The 15,357-nt window shown below is 33.5% G+C and overlaps 1 protein-coding gene across 1 annotated transcript in view; it reads right to left on the bottom strand.

Annotated features, from left to right (window-relative positions):
• Window positions 1–15,357, bottom strand: part of PIK3CA (phosphatidylinositol-4,5-bisphosphate 3-kinase catalytic subunit alpha) — a 72,851-nt gene that overhangs the window by 20,081 nt on the left and 37,413 nt on the right. Inside the window, exons 2-9 of the mRNA XM_023623333.2 lie at window positions 11,246–11,673; window positions 10,263–10,472; window positions 8,621–8,871; window positions 6,875–7,120; window positions 6,072–6,157; window positions 2,280–2,385; window positions 1,427–1,579; window positions 1,207–1,341 (exon numbers count right to left, since the gene is read on the bottom strand). Coding sequence (XP_023479101.1) covers window positions 1,207–1,341; window positions 1,427–1,579; window positions 2,280–2,385; window positions 6,072–6,157; window positions 6,875–7,120; window positions 8,621–8,871; window positions 10,263–10,472; window positions 11,246–11,597 — 1,539 coding nt within the window. The 5' untranslated portion in view covers window positions 11,598–11,673. The remainder of the gene's footprint in view (window positions 1–1,206; window positions 1,342–1,426; window positions 1,580–2,279; window positions 2,386–6,071; window positions 6,158–6,874; window positions 7,121–8,620; window positions 8,872–10,262; window positions 10,473–11,245; window positions 11,674–15,357) is intronic.

The following is a 15,357-nucleotide window of genomic DNA, read 5'->3' as shown; positions in this document are numbered from 1 at the left end:
TGGCATGGCATTTGGTACACAGTAAGCACTTGATAAATGTTAACAATATCATCAACAAGGAATTAAACTTAAAGACCAGTGGCTACATTTTTCAAGAATGAGAATCCCTTTTTAACGTCAAAAAAGTTAATTCTACTTTTAGTATCTGATAGAATTTGATAATGATTTTAAATTAATTTTTACTTATCAAAATACCTTCTATATATCTTTGAAAGTAAATAAACAAGGTTATTATTACTCAGTTTACAAAAGGGACTGGTAAACTCCTTACGGAGCACACAGTTCTAAACTGAGCTGTAAATAAAGTTCCTTAATGCAGGATTCCAAATGCCCCTGGGTGCTACTGTTACTGGGGTAAGCTTATTCCAGGACCTCTTGGGCCCACATTCATTGGATGGTCTATGTATAACCTACAACCAGGCCAAAGAAAAAGTGGTAAATTTGGAAATTGGGGAAAAGACACCAAAGAAGAAAAATATCCTCTTCTCTTAGCATTGACACCTTTGCTCTTGAGAAATAACCAAGAGTTAATGGTCCCTGAACCCAGTTACATTGTGCTTCCAAAGTTATGGTCAAGCTCAGATAACTAGATCAATATTTAAACTCCATTTCACATATATTCTTTTCTAGTGGATCGAGACTATGGTGGTAAACCTATTTCCTCTGCTTCCAAGCTCAACTAACAACATATTTATACTTTGGTTTCAACTTCAAGGTTACCAGCTTGGAGAGGTCTTTCCAGAACCTAATATATTAGCCTTTCCCCCCAACCCTCAGGTAGTCATTCTTGGCACACTATTGTTTTTTCCTTCATGGCACTTATCATGATTTATAATCTTATACTTCTGCTTTTTACCATTTTAATATCTATTTTCATCATTAGATTGTATATTTCATGGGGGTCTCGTTAGGTCAAAACTCTATTTCCTAGTACCTATCATACAATAAATACATATGTATAGTCAGCATTCAATAAATATTTGTTAGATGAAGGCAGGCTAGGGCTCTGAATAGACTAAAAAGAAGCAGAGCTGCAGTAAAAATGTCAGCACGTAGAGAATTTTATAATATGGCAATACTGTTGTAGAGTCTACAGTATCTATGCCAGTCTAACTAAAACACATGAAACCTTTTCCAAACAAAGAGCATGTAACCAAATCCACTGATTATGACTAATACTTAAGAAAACTCAGTGATTTGCCTTACCAGTCCTGCATGGGAATAACTAAATCCTGCTTCTCGGGATACAGACCAATTGGCATGCTCTTCAATCACTGACATATCTGGAAACTTTACCACACTGCTGAACCAGTCAAACTCCAACTCTAAGCATGGAGTTTCCTAAGAGATGGAATAAAAGTGATTATATATATTGTGCTTGACTGTCATAAAAAAAAAATCTAACTTATGATAATAAAAAGCTTACTTTATTTGGATTTGACCCAGTAACACCAATAGGGTTCAGCAAATCTTCTAGTCCATGAGGTACTGGCCAAAGATTCAAAGCCATTTTTCCAGATACTAGAGTATCTGTGTAATCAAACAAGTTTATATTTCCCCAGGCCAATGGACAATGTTCCTTAAAAAACAAACAGAAAAATATTCACCACTCTATGGATTATAAAATGCATTTCAAAACACTTTTCTTTCCCAGAAAGAATTCAACAAGTGTCTGTATAATGATGTCCATAACAAACCACATTAATTTTTTCAAAGTAAAAGTACTTTCTTTTTTTCTCATGTGAAATTACATGTATTTTCTTTAATTATAAGTAGGAAATATGAACCGAATCAAGCAAGGCAGATATGTGCATGGAGTCACTGAACAGATATTTGTGTGTAGTCACTTTGCATGTATCAATTGTATCAATACGAACTCAGGACCATACTTACTCACCCATCAGAAATAAATTCCGTAAGCTCTCCCAAAGTATTCTTCTATGATATTTATTAAATATTTAAAAACGTTTCATTAATTTTTTTTGCTGAGGAAGATTTGCCCTGAGCTAACATATGCTGCCAATCTTCCTCTTTTTGTCTGTGAGCCGCCACCACAGCATGGGCGCTAACAGATGAGTGGTGTAACTCTGCACCTGGGAAACCAAATGTGCACCACCAAAGCGGAGCTTGCTGAACTTAACCACTAGGCCACCAGAGATGGCCCTATTAATTTTGTTTAAATAAAAAGAAAAATAATATCCCTTCCTTGATAAAAATTCAATCAGCAGTATAACTGGGAGTTTTTAGAGATAAATATAATTACTTCTGAAATACTTTACCTCTTTAGCACCCTTTCTGCCTTTAACAGAACAAATGGAAAGGCAAAGTCGAGCAGCACGAGGAAGATCAGGAATGTATATATCGTAATTCAGCCATTCATTCCATCTATGTAAAATTTTAAAGAAAAAAAGAATTTACCAAAAGAAAGCTTTATCTAGAGATATAAATGACTCCTATAAATCATCAAGAAAAAGATAAATCAAATGAAAAACAGGGCAGAGATTGATGGAACAGATACTTCACAAGATCATATCCAAATGACCAATAGACATGAAAAACTAGTCAATATCATTTGTCATCCAGAAAACACAAAATAAAATCTTATAGAGATATCACTATACAAGAGAATGGCTAAAACTATAAAGACTGATGATACCCAGGAGTGGTAAGGATGTGTAGTAACAGGAAATCTCATACACTGCTAGTGGAGGCGTAATTTGTACAACCAATTTGGAAAAGCATAATCTACTAAAACTGACCCATGACTCAGTTCCACCTCTAGGTATAAAACCACAAATATTTGCACATTTGTGCACAGAATGCTAATAGAATTATTTACATTATCCCCAAACTTCAAATAACCCAAACGTCCAACAGGAGAACAGATAAACTATTGTATATTCATATAATGGAATACTATACAGCAATGGGAATGGACACTAGTTACTTACAATATGGATGAAATCTTACAAACATAATATTGAATGAAAGAAGCTAGACACAAAATAATATCTACTCCTTGAGTCCGTTTATATAAAATTCAAAAGCAGCCAAAACTATCCAATAGTGTTAGAAGTCAGGATGGTAGCTGACTTCTTTGGGCAGGACAGAAGGATAATGGATTGGGAGGGGGCATGAGGAGGGGCTTTTGGAATGCTGAAAAATGTTCTCGACCAGCATAGTGGTTGCACGGGTATTCACTGTGTGATAATTCACTGAACTGTACACTTATGATTTGTATACTTTTATGCATTTGTGCTACACTTCAGTAAAAAAAACATTTAAAACAAATTAGCTTATAGAAAAGGCAAACAGAAAAGGGAAACTAAATGAGATAAAATAACACTTCCTATTATGATTACAATTATATTTAATTACTTTTAAATATGATGCAGTTTTATTCAGAAGAATCCATTAATTTAAATGTCAGTATATAAATAAAATGAAGGATATGTAAGGAGAAAGTACTTAAATTTCAGAATAACTACTTCACAAGAGGTAATAAAACTTGACATTCATAATAAGAATAAAAAGTTGCTATCAAAAGTGACGATAAAAAAATTTTTATGATAAATTGCTTCAATTTACTCCATATTACATGTGAAATTATGTCTATATTCAGTGGATATATTTTCAAAGAGCCAAGTACACTAAATAGTTTTTTTAAAAAATTACAGCAATGGTTAACAATATGGACTCAGAAGTCAGACTACCTGGAGTATAATCTTGTTTCTATTATTTTACTAGATATGTGACCTTTGCTTTGTCTGTTTTCTTATCTGTGAAATGGGACTACTAATAGCACTTACTCTCATAAAGTTGATGTGAAGATTAAATGAGACAAAATAAATAAAGTAATTAGAGAAGTAATTGGTCCACAGTAAAAGCTCAAGTGCTAGATACTAACTTTGAAAACTTTTCAAATGGCTTCTTCATAATTCTATTTTTCGATAATAAATAAAACAAGACAACAATAAAATGGTAAAAAATTCTATTTTTAATTAGCTTAACTAAGGTATAAAACTTTATCAGTAAAACAAGTTATACTTATTCTAGTATCTTTGCTTGATTACAGACAAAGATAAACAGAAATATATGGTCCAATTATACAGGGAAGACATATTTAAAATGGAGGAACTTATTAGCAAGAAGGAATTCTAAAGGGGAAAGAAATAATAAATGCAGGGAGAAGAAATACTGTTGGACTAGATAAGTCCACCGTAATTTAAGAAAAATTAAAGATACATGTACTTAAATGTATTTAAACGTACCTAGGACTTTTTATTAGTTCAAAATCTTTAGAATTGCTCTAATTGGTGGGAAATTTTCTACACACTTTCTGAGAAAGCTATGTCCTATGACTGTAGTTGTTCAGTACTATGCAAACTGAATAAAACATGTTTCTCTCTTGTAAAGTCTATACAAGTGCATGTGCACTCACACACACACAATTAAGTTCTTTATTTTTAGGCAATGGTTTTGTGTGTGTGTGTGTATATATATATAAACAGTCCAAATTGATTCTGATTTTGGAAAATAACTGGCAACATTTTTATGAAGAAATCATAATGTATCTAATTTATCTAGCATATGGAAAGCACAGATTTAGAACAATCCATCTCAGTAAGAATTTTTAAAATAAATACTTCTTTATCTTTCTAAGAACTTCATATTCTTTTATCTCATTTTTTGGGGTAAATACAGAAAAGTCAAAAATTTACTTAAATCTTCACACTACTACCATAGGGATTTAGACTAGAGAATTCTTGAAAAGATAATCAAATATAAGTCCTTTCTAAATAGCTGGTTTAATTTACTAAAATTTTGACATTTTAATCTCACATTATTAAATAAATTTACCTTTTACTTTTATAAAGCTAGTCTACTTTTAGTACTTCAAACAACTAGGATAAATCTACCCAATATTATTTGGAGGTCTTTCCTTGGGGTTTGTTGAACTCCTTAGATTGTTGGTTTTACAGTTTTCACCAACTCTGGAAGATTTCTGGTCATTATTTCCTCAAATATTGTGTTTCTGTTCCTTCCACAACCACCCAGTCAACCTGTGACAGATATGCAGTACGAGTGCGAAAGAAACTTGTTGTTCTAACAAAAATTTCAAAAGATCCTGGGGCTGTATGTTGCCACAGCATAACTTCTAACCTGAATGATGGACTTTCTGACCTACAATAGTTCAGGTGGGTGAGGAACTATTCTTTCCCTTCCTCTCGGGAGAGAAGGCTACCCTCTCTTTGAATTTCACCCAGGCTCTAGAAGGGTGGCCACCTCAATTAACTTAATTACAACACCAGAACTTTTTCTTGACTCTTCTAGAACTCAGTCTAAATTCATTATGAAATTTTCTTCTGGAGGATTCACTAGTTAGCTCTATTTCTAGACTACGAAGTCTATCTTTAGTCTTTGATACCAATTTAAATTCTCTTAAAATATTGCTATTATATTCAGGGGTAGACTCTCATTCCCAAATGATCCTACAGAGAGAGGCAAAGAAATGGCAGGATGGCAAGTTTGTTGGATTATACTACCTTTTATTTCTTCATTGTATCTAGACAGTAATAATTTTAAATGCTCCCCATAATCCCCTTCCCCCTAAGAAATTGATTTGTTCCCAAAGACTCTTCATTTGAATGTCATAAACATCTATTCTCGGGAGTGATGTGAAGGAAACTGCCTCAGAGTAGTCCGGCTCTGCAGTTGATTGCCAACTCTCACTTCTAAATGTAAATGAAAATGGAGATAAAAGAATAAAAAGTCAATTTTATGGAATGTGGGGAATCAATGGCACAAAACTGTAACCACATTCTGTTCTCTCCTTGATACAATGGGAAGAGAGAATCAGAAAAACCCTTCCAATAAAATTTTAGAGAGAATCAATAAAGTCATCCTGTGATTGATACTCATTTGACAGGAAGTCTTTATGTTCTATATGTAAATGCCTAGTAATCTATATGACTTGTATAAAACTAATGATGTAAAATATACTACTTTTATTGATTACATTGCTAAACACTAATATAACTTTTAGAATATAAATCCATATACTTCTTTACCTGGGATTGGAACAAGGTACTCTTTGAGTGTTCACATTATCACATAAGGGTTCTCCTCCATGGTAGATACCTGTTCGAACATAGATCTAAAAAATAAAAAGTATGTGTATAAAAATATATACATACATACACACATGCAGACACACATACTAGATAGAACCAATATTAAACAATATCAAAATAATGTAACTGACATGAATGAGAGAATCAATTAAAAGTTTTTGTTCAGATGTAGCTTTTCTGTTCTTTTCTTCACATATATAGTAAGTTAACACTGACGAAGATTCTTCACTACGATTTGTTGTTGCCTTCAAGGGGACATCAGACTATTAAAGATCAATATAGTTCTACAATCCCTTTAAGCTAGGTGTGTAATTCAGAGTTTTTCATATTTTAGAAAGAAAAATTGGTACATATACTAAATATTACTTAATACTCTTAGCAGTTGGAGTAGCACTCCATAGAGACGTTAAAATTTCTGCAACAAAACACATGAAGATTTACACTAAGTGGGATAAATAAAGATTATAAAAAACTTTGCTACGGGTTGGGTCAGGTTTTGCTGCCAAATGAATTCTGTAAAACTTCTGATATTATAGATATTAGAATTATTAGAATATTAGATTAGGGATACTAGAATTACAGACAAAGGACTGTAAGCTGTGTAACAGCTAACGTAGATGAGTGGTTTTCTAGCCATCTGAAAATATACTACAGGTCAACAAATTATTATATAGTCCAATGAAAAAAGGTTTATATAAAATAATTTATATAAAATAATGAGTGTCAACACTTGACCTTACCTTGTCAATGTCTCGAATATTTACATTCACATAGGTTGCACAAAGAATTTTTATTCTGAGTGCACTATTTATAACCCAAAGGGATTTTGTAGATGTTTCTCCATTCATATATGGTGTAGCTGTGGAGATGCGTCTGGAATAAGATGGCATTGTAAAACAGTCCATTGGCAGTTGAGAGTAAAGGCTTTCTTTAGCCATCAACATCAAATTGGGCATCCTCCCAAGCATTATACAGCTTCTTATATACTGTAAGAGATTAAGGGGGCAGGGGAGAAGCCATTTCTTGTAAAGTTTTTCATTTTAAAAGCAACATATGAGTATGATGAGAGAATTTACACACTAATTTGCAAAGGTGATAAAAACAATCAAACATTATAGACCACATTTCTTAGCAGTTGTTATATTTATAACATTTAAAATACTAACATTTGAGAGTTAGTTACAGCACAGGATCAACCAAGCACCTCATGGAATAGAAACTGCATGAAAGAAAAAAAAAGGGTCTGGCTTCTGATACTACAGTTGTACCTTTAACTAGAAGCGAAGAAAAAAAAGGGAATTAAAAACAAAGATCAGAGGATACTCATGGAAACACTGTACTTGTTAAAGGAAAAGCAACAGCATTTAAGTCATTCAATCTATTAAGTCATATTGATGTCAAATCCAAGGGTTGCTGCCCACTTGCTCTTCTGTTCCAAGATTTTTGAGAAATATTTGTTTTGTTAAAAAACAAAACAAAACACACAGAGGAGACTCATAAAATTATATGATATATTTTAAAAAATATATTAAACTGCCTTGGTTTCAACTTAGAAATGGTAGTTAGGATAGAGATTTTTAATATAAGTTCTACTGTATACGTATTATAATAGCATATCTTCCTACCCCAAAGCCCCACTAGACTGTAAGCAACCCAAAGGCCAGAACCGTGTCTTGCTTGGTATTGTAAAATCAGTACTCGGCATATGCTTGCTACAAATATAGCTACTTCTTATAGTATTTATTTAATGATAGCAATAGACAGTAGGAAGTATTAACAGTACATATTAATTAACAGTACATCATGGATTGTTTGAAATGTCTATTTTAATTCCTTCTAGTGCCAATGCTTGAGACGGAATAAAAATTATGAAATACCCCATATTTTGGGGTTAGTGTAATTGCTAACATTTTTTTTTGACAAGGGGCACAATGACTTTATTTCGCATGTTGCATATTCAAATGAATACAAAAACCCCCTTTTAAAAAAGTTAGGCAAATGAGAAGCCTTCTGTGCAAGTTCTATAGTATTTAAAATTCCTATGGGCTAATAAAAGTGTTTCCACTATAGAACTGGAGCTATCCAGAAAAGCATGTGATGCATTTTTTGCATGCAGAATACCTGAAACATAATCATCTCTTACCTCATGGCACAATTAAACAGTCATCATATCAAATGTTTGTATCTGAATAATGATATAACTATTATTACAATTACAAAAACATTAATCAGCTTATCCACATATGTACAGTTAGATCCCCAAATATTAACTATATAAAATCTCAAGGAAGAACAGCATCTGTTCTCTCAAATTAAATTCATCATCAATCTCTCATTAAATATAGTACAAAAAATAAACTTACAAACGCTAATTACTAATATTAATTATTTAATTTTCAGAAAGTATGTCCTAAAAATACAGATACTAGTCCCCAATGTAATTACTTTTTAAATTTAAAATTAATATTTTTGAAACTTTTACTCACCTTATATTGACTGAGAGGATATTTTTCTAAGAAGTATTCATCACATCCACACACTTTTAAAATATACTTGCCCTGATATTCTAAAACACACAGTTTTAGCTGTTCAGATGATAGCAACATACTTCGAGTTTTTTTCCTGATTGCTTCAGCAATTACTTGTTCTGGCACACAGTCATGGTTGATTTTCAGAGTATACTTTTGCTTGTCATTATTTGGAGAAACTATTACCCAAATCACCACTATTATTTGCCCTATAACAGGAAAACAATAAAAGATGCCATCATCACATGTATTTCATTTTTTAAGAGACATATTTCAAAAAGTATGCAATACCATTACTCTAACCATAATCAGAAATGGTTTATAATCAATCCAATTAAATAGAGGTAAGTATCAGGTAGAAATAGCAAATCTTCAGATCTGATAGGGCTGCCAGACTATGCTCAAATCTCATGTTCTATAGCAAGCACGCAAAACTGTGACTAGTGGGTCACAAGGACCTGAGACAAGCTAGTTTCCATTCTAAAATGCATGACATACTTCATGGATACAACTCTTGTGAAGAGAGATTCACGATGGTATCAAAGCTTCAACAGCACCAAAGTAGAAGAGTTTTTGGTAACTATGGGAAAGAATCACGGAGACTTAAAGAAAGATGCTGACTCAGAATGAGAGAGAAGATGGGGGAGGAAGAGGAAGAAGAAGAATTTTCCAATTTTTCCCTTTTAAGATTAATTAAGCCAGGGGACAATAAAAAATGTGATGAAAATGAAAAGATTAAAACTATGTTACTGTGGTCTTGATGTTCACAGTACAATTCTTTTAACTTTTCTATATGCTAGAAAATTTTCATAAAGAATGTTGGGAGAAAATGCAAAGAACATTCCACTTTTAAAAATTTGCTAGAATAGAAAAGAATTTCAAATAAAGATCTTTGTTACACCGCATCAAACTACTTTGAATAATACGAGTGAAATAGTAGTAAGATGTCTTAACTTGTTCTACTAATGGAATTTTATATTTAATAGTGTGTAAGAGTTAATAATATTCTATAACTTTGAATTGAAACCTTCACTGTTATTCTGAAAAATACAGATATTTATCTGATACAATGATGTTTTCATTTCCAAAACAGTATAGTTTTTTATTTTCATGTCCACTTAATTCTAGAAATTGATACATTGTCAAAAGTCAACCTATATCACTCATTATGACCAGATTTGATTACTGCATTTAACATTAAGATAAAGAAATTTATTTTTTCTTTGTATATAACAAGAATGTGTAAAATTTTTCCAAAACTTCATAAAATGTTTTTATTTATATTTGTTTTTATTTATATAAAGATAATCAGCTGTAATTCTGTAATATTGAATTTCAAACTCAAAGTTCTTTAGTTTTATTCTGAGATAAACAATTCACCAAGAGATCAGCACCGTATGTACACAATTCATTCAATCAATAAATACTGATTGCACACAAGTTGTGTACTTGGCACTCAACTATATCTTGTCAGTATAAGCAGTCCCTGCCTCCAAGAAGCTTTATCATCTAGCTGGGATAAAAAGACTGTACAAAAATATAGCACAGATAGTAGTTTTCAGTACAGTGACCAATTATGGTAGACTGACAATTTTCTTACCTTTATCTAATTTATTATATATGTGCTTTGGCAGTTCTGGTGAAGATTCTACATTTGGAGGGTAGACATACATTGCTCTACTATGAGGTGAATTAAGATCCCTAAGATCCACAGCTTCTTTACAAACATTGAGAATATTTCTTCGGAAGTCCTGCACTTCTGGATCTTTAACCATATCAAATTCACACACTGGCATACCAATAGCAAAGCCTTAAAAAAATTATATACAGAACATTATATTAAACACAGTACGAACATGTTTCTTACAAATAGGGAACTTGGTAGATTTGGAAGATCACAACAGAGTAGATAAGTTTTTCCAGGTTAAAAAAATTTTTGATGAGGGGGCTGGCCCCGTGGCCGAGTGGTTAAGTTCGCGCGCTCCGCTGCAGGCGGCCCAGTGTTTCGTTAGTTCGAATCCTGGGCGCGGACATGGCACTGCTCATCAGACCACGCTGAGGCAGCGTCCCACATGCCACAACTAGAAGAACCCACAATGAAGAATACACAACTATGTACCAGGGGGCTTTGGGGAGAAAAAGGAAAAAATAAAATCTTTAAAAAAAAAAAAAATTTTTTGATGAATACATATAGTAAGAGTTGCCAAGGACTCAAATATTTTTAATATATAAAACATAGTCAGCAATTTGGAGCAAAGGCACCAAACACTATCCATACCAATTAATTTTTTAATAATAAAAAAACTGGGATATAACAAATCTAAGTCATCTCTACAAATGACACTTCTTAAAGAAAGCTTTATAGAATAATATCAAGGTGTTAAAAATAGCTCCTTGGTCCAAGAGTCAAAAAATACTTTGATTTGTAATGATTTTTATTTTGAAATCTATTTATGTAAGATTACAAAAGTAATTAACTGATTCAGAGAGAAATACTTTAGTAAAAAGAAAATAGTTACGTTTCATAGTTATTTGCATTTAGAATAGGATGACAATGCCATTTAGTTGAAAATTGTATCATACCAATTTCTCGATTGAGGATCTTTTCTTCACGGTTGCCTACTGGTTCAATAACTTTTAAAAAGGGTTGAAAAAGCCGAAGGTCACAAAGTCTTCTCGTTTCATCAAAAAATTCTTCCCTTTCTGCTTCTTGGGTAACACTTACGAAAATGTAAGAAGATTCATCTTGAAGAAGTTGATGGAGAGGGTATTTTCTCGCTTCTTTAAATAGTTCATGCTTTATAGTTATTAATGTGGCCTCACGGAGGCATTCTAAAGTCACTATCATTCCATTTGGTAGTAAACATTCTACTAGGATTCTCGGGGGCATCAAGTGGATGCCCCACAGTTCACCTGATGATGGTCTTGGAGGCATTGTTCTGATCCTTTACAAGTTTTACATATAAAACTACTTTAAGGAATTAGTTGTGTGGCTGTCCCAAAGCAGAAATCTAAACCAAAGAAAGAAAACACATGTTAAAACAGAAACAACCATAGAAGAATACATTTATGGCACGACTAAGTGTAAAAATTCATTTTCTGTAGTTTGAATTGATTAAGGTAGGTAATAGTAATCCATCTTAAACATTTTGAAAGAGACTGTTGTTCCAAATTAGGCTGAAAGAATTGATTCCAAAGCAGAAATCAGAAAAACCATTTGTGTTTAATTATGTTTAATAAAGTCATTGAATAAAAAAACATTTTATTCGAGTGGATTTTTTAAGTCAGGTCTTACCAAGGCACAGCTGAGGCTTTGGGAAGAATAAACAGTAAGTTGTAACTGAAAGCAAAATTCCCATCATATATTCTCTTATATTTTATGCAGCAATTGAATTTGGGCTGGAAAGGATCTTTTAGATCACAGATATATTGCTCTCATTTTAAAGATGAGCAGAGGGTAGAGAAGTCAGAGCCTTTTCCTTTTTCACCCCCTACCTCCACCCTGTGCTAATGAGAAATTACATGGCTTAGACTTTTTTTCTTCTTAAATCAATCTTTGCAATTTCCTTTTTTGTATTGACTACTAAGTGATATCTTAGACCATTCTGTTTTTAAATATAATTTAGGTATATATTCACTATAATATAAAGTGTTATCAATACATTTTCCTTGAGATATGATGAATTTGCAATGATTCATCTACTTCATCAAATAACCCAGTCCTAATACTTCTGATTAAAATAAATTGAACACACACCCATTGACTCTCTTTGTCAGTACAATGTTCCAACCAACTGTGTTAAGCACTTGTGATATTTTAAAATATATTAAGTACTATTATGATTTGAAGCCCTCATTTTCTTAGATGTCAACCATCTAGCGGTTCTTTTAGAAGATACTGTGAAAACCCACAACACACAAATCTATTTCTTGCTGTTTATGTTTAAATTTTCTTTTATTCAGTAAGCTAAACTGTAAAGGTATAAGAAAAGGTAAAGTGAAAGATATTAAGGAAATAAAAAATAAATGAAAGTTAAGCTAGAGAAATGAATCAAAAAAGCCCAGATAACTTACTATATTTGATTACTCTAACAGGCACTGTGGACAACAGCAATAAATAACACTTTGTTTATTCACCAAAAGTGTATTGCTGTTCCCAGGACCATGTTAGGTGCTGGGAATATAATGATGAATAAGACAGACGTGGCCCTTGCCCTCACAAGACAAAGTCAAGAATGTGAAGATTATGTGTACGATGGACGTGAGGTAATTATATTCACAGGTACAAAACAGAAAAAATGCTCTCATGGAGAAGTGCCAGGTGCTATAAAAGCACATAGTGTGGTCACCTAAGTCAGTGGAAGGTGGAGTGGGAAGGTCTTCCACATATACATGGGGTTAACATACACACTGAATTCTTTAAGGTTAAGCAGGAGTTGAACAAACATAATGAGAAAGAGGCAAGGAGCACGATGTATCTAATCCAGAAACCTGCCATGTCTGCCTCCCCTATGTCATACCTATCAACATCTAATTTATCAACAAATTTTGTTAACTCCATCTCTTGAATCTGTCTACACTCCTTCACTACCATTCTCATTACCGTAGCTCAGGCCACTGGTATTTCTTGTCAGGACCACTGCAAAGGCCTGAATGGTCCCCCTGCATCTATGTTTTCCCCCTGCAATTCATCTTGAACCTCACAGCCAGTGTGACCTACAGAGAACAATAGGGCCTAGTTTGATGAGACATTTCTGCTGTACCAAATCTCAGTTGCAAACAAGTGTATGCTTTCGGAGTTATAGGAAGAAGGTGAGAAGCAGAAAGAGCAAAAATTTCAAGCCCTCCCTCCACTCTGAAAATACAGAAATCAAATGGAAGATAATACAGTATATAAAATTATTTTTTAATAGTTGAAAATATTTGTCTTCAAATTTCTAAAAGAGACCTACTGAAGTTATAGGATTTAAAATATAATTATCCTATTTCCTATACTTTTAAAAGAAAATTCATTGGCTGGTAAAAAGACCAGATGGATCAATCTGTGTGCATAATTATAGAAGTGACTTGAGCTAAGCTTTAAAAAAAATACAAAAAAATTTAAAGAATGCAAGGGAAAATGCCAAATGATGACTCTTAAATGATGATCTGCCTGCATAAAAAAGTTCAAATGAAAACAAAACCAAACCACAAGCCACACCAAAACAGCAGCTGTGTTTACAGTTTTCTTTGTTGAATGGCGCTAACAGGTCTATTTTATAGAATCATGGAGGCAACTATTTTATATAATAAATAACAACCCACAGAGTCTCATATGTTCCCAAAGAATTAGCAAAAGAGAAGTCTAGTACAGTAGTCAGATCACTGATCCCAATCCTTATTCTACTATAGTATATTTATGGGCAATTAACAACTATCAACCACTCAAGATATACCTTTCTCATTAAGAGACTAAATATGATCATAGCCATAAATACTTGGAGATCCTGGAAGGCAGGCACTGGTTGACATTCATGGTAGTACTATACAAAAGAGAAAGGATGCTACCTTTTCTTCTTCGTCACCTTATGCCAGGCCTTATTCTGTACAAACCACTACTTCAGAGCTCACACAGACAGAAGTGTAGAAGAGGCGAATGGCGCTAACATTTGCTATTTAGCATACACCATGCGTTTAGGCAGGCAATAACCCTTCTGGGGTAGGTATTACCATTTTACATATGAGGAAACTGAAGGTCAAAGAAGTAAAGTTATTCACTACCAGTAAATGTTAGATATGGATTTTGAATCCAGGCCTAGATGATTTCAAAGTGCACATTACAGTCATGTCGCTATTTGGGTTTCAGATCTGGCCAGGTAATATCCATTGGTGGTGAATAAGAGAATGGATTCAAATTCTGGCTGCCATAAAGTTGTGTGGCCTTGAGCAGTTTAATTCATCTCAGGGAACCTCATTTTTTACCCCCACTTGTTAAGTTGAGATAATGGCATATACACACTTCTACATGAAAAACACGTAAGCCAAGAAACGGGCACACGGAAGTGCTCAATAAATGTTAAATTTTAATAATAAACCTGTAAAGTATACCCATATTATCTTTTCAAGCTATTATGAATTATCCAGGACGGGCACCAGAGAGGGATGGGAAAAAGGGGTTTAGGTTCTTTTATAGAGGGAGCTAAGTAAATAAGGAGCTTCATAAAGAAGTGCCAGTTTCAAGTGCTGAAACTTGAAGGTAGCCTTGGTAATGCAAGGCTCACCAACTCTAGAACTGTACTGAGCGGCTAGGATGTTGGTACCCTTGCAGCTGCTTCTAGTTCTCCAGACTCCTAATATTCCTATTTCAATGGTAAGGTACCTACAGCTTAGGTGTGAAGAATCCCCTGCTATCCTTTGTTTTGGAGAAATATCTGCTTCTGCCAGGCCCTAGATTGAATATGCTGTGAAAACAAGGTAAATAAGATGCTTTCCCTTCAGTTGTTGAGGGACTCACAGCTAACTGGGGAAAGACAAGACGCAGGAACAACTTTAACAATGGAAAATTGTTACAAGACAGAATATAAACCTAGAAAAGTCACAGGAAATATCCAACTGCCTGAAGAGGTTAAGGAAGGCATCAGAGAGGTAAAGTTTAAGTAGAATATTATGGATTAGTCGGGATTTCAGAGAGAAGGGGTAGCTTGGACAGGGGAGAG

The sequence above is a fragment of the Equus caballus genome, chromosome 19, assembly GCF_041296265.1.
Source record: "Equus caballus isolate H_3958 breed thoroughbred chromosome 19, TB-T2T, whole genome shotgun sequence".
In the NCBI taxonomy this organism is placed as follows: Eukaryota; Metazoa; Chordata; class Mammalia; order Perissodactyla; family Equidae; genus Equus; species Equus caballus.
The sequence above is the reverse complement of the archived record's forward strand: the minus strand, read 5'-3'. Positions and strand labels throughout refer to the sequence as shown.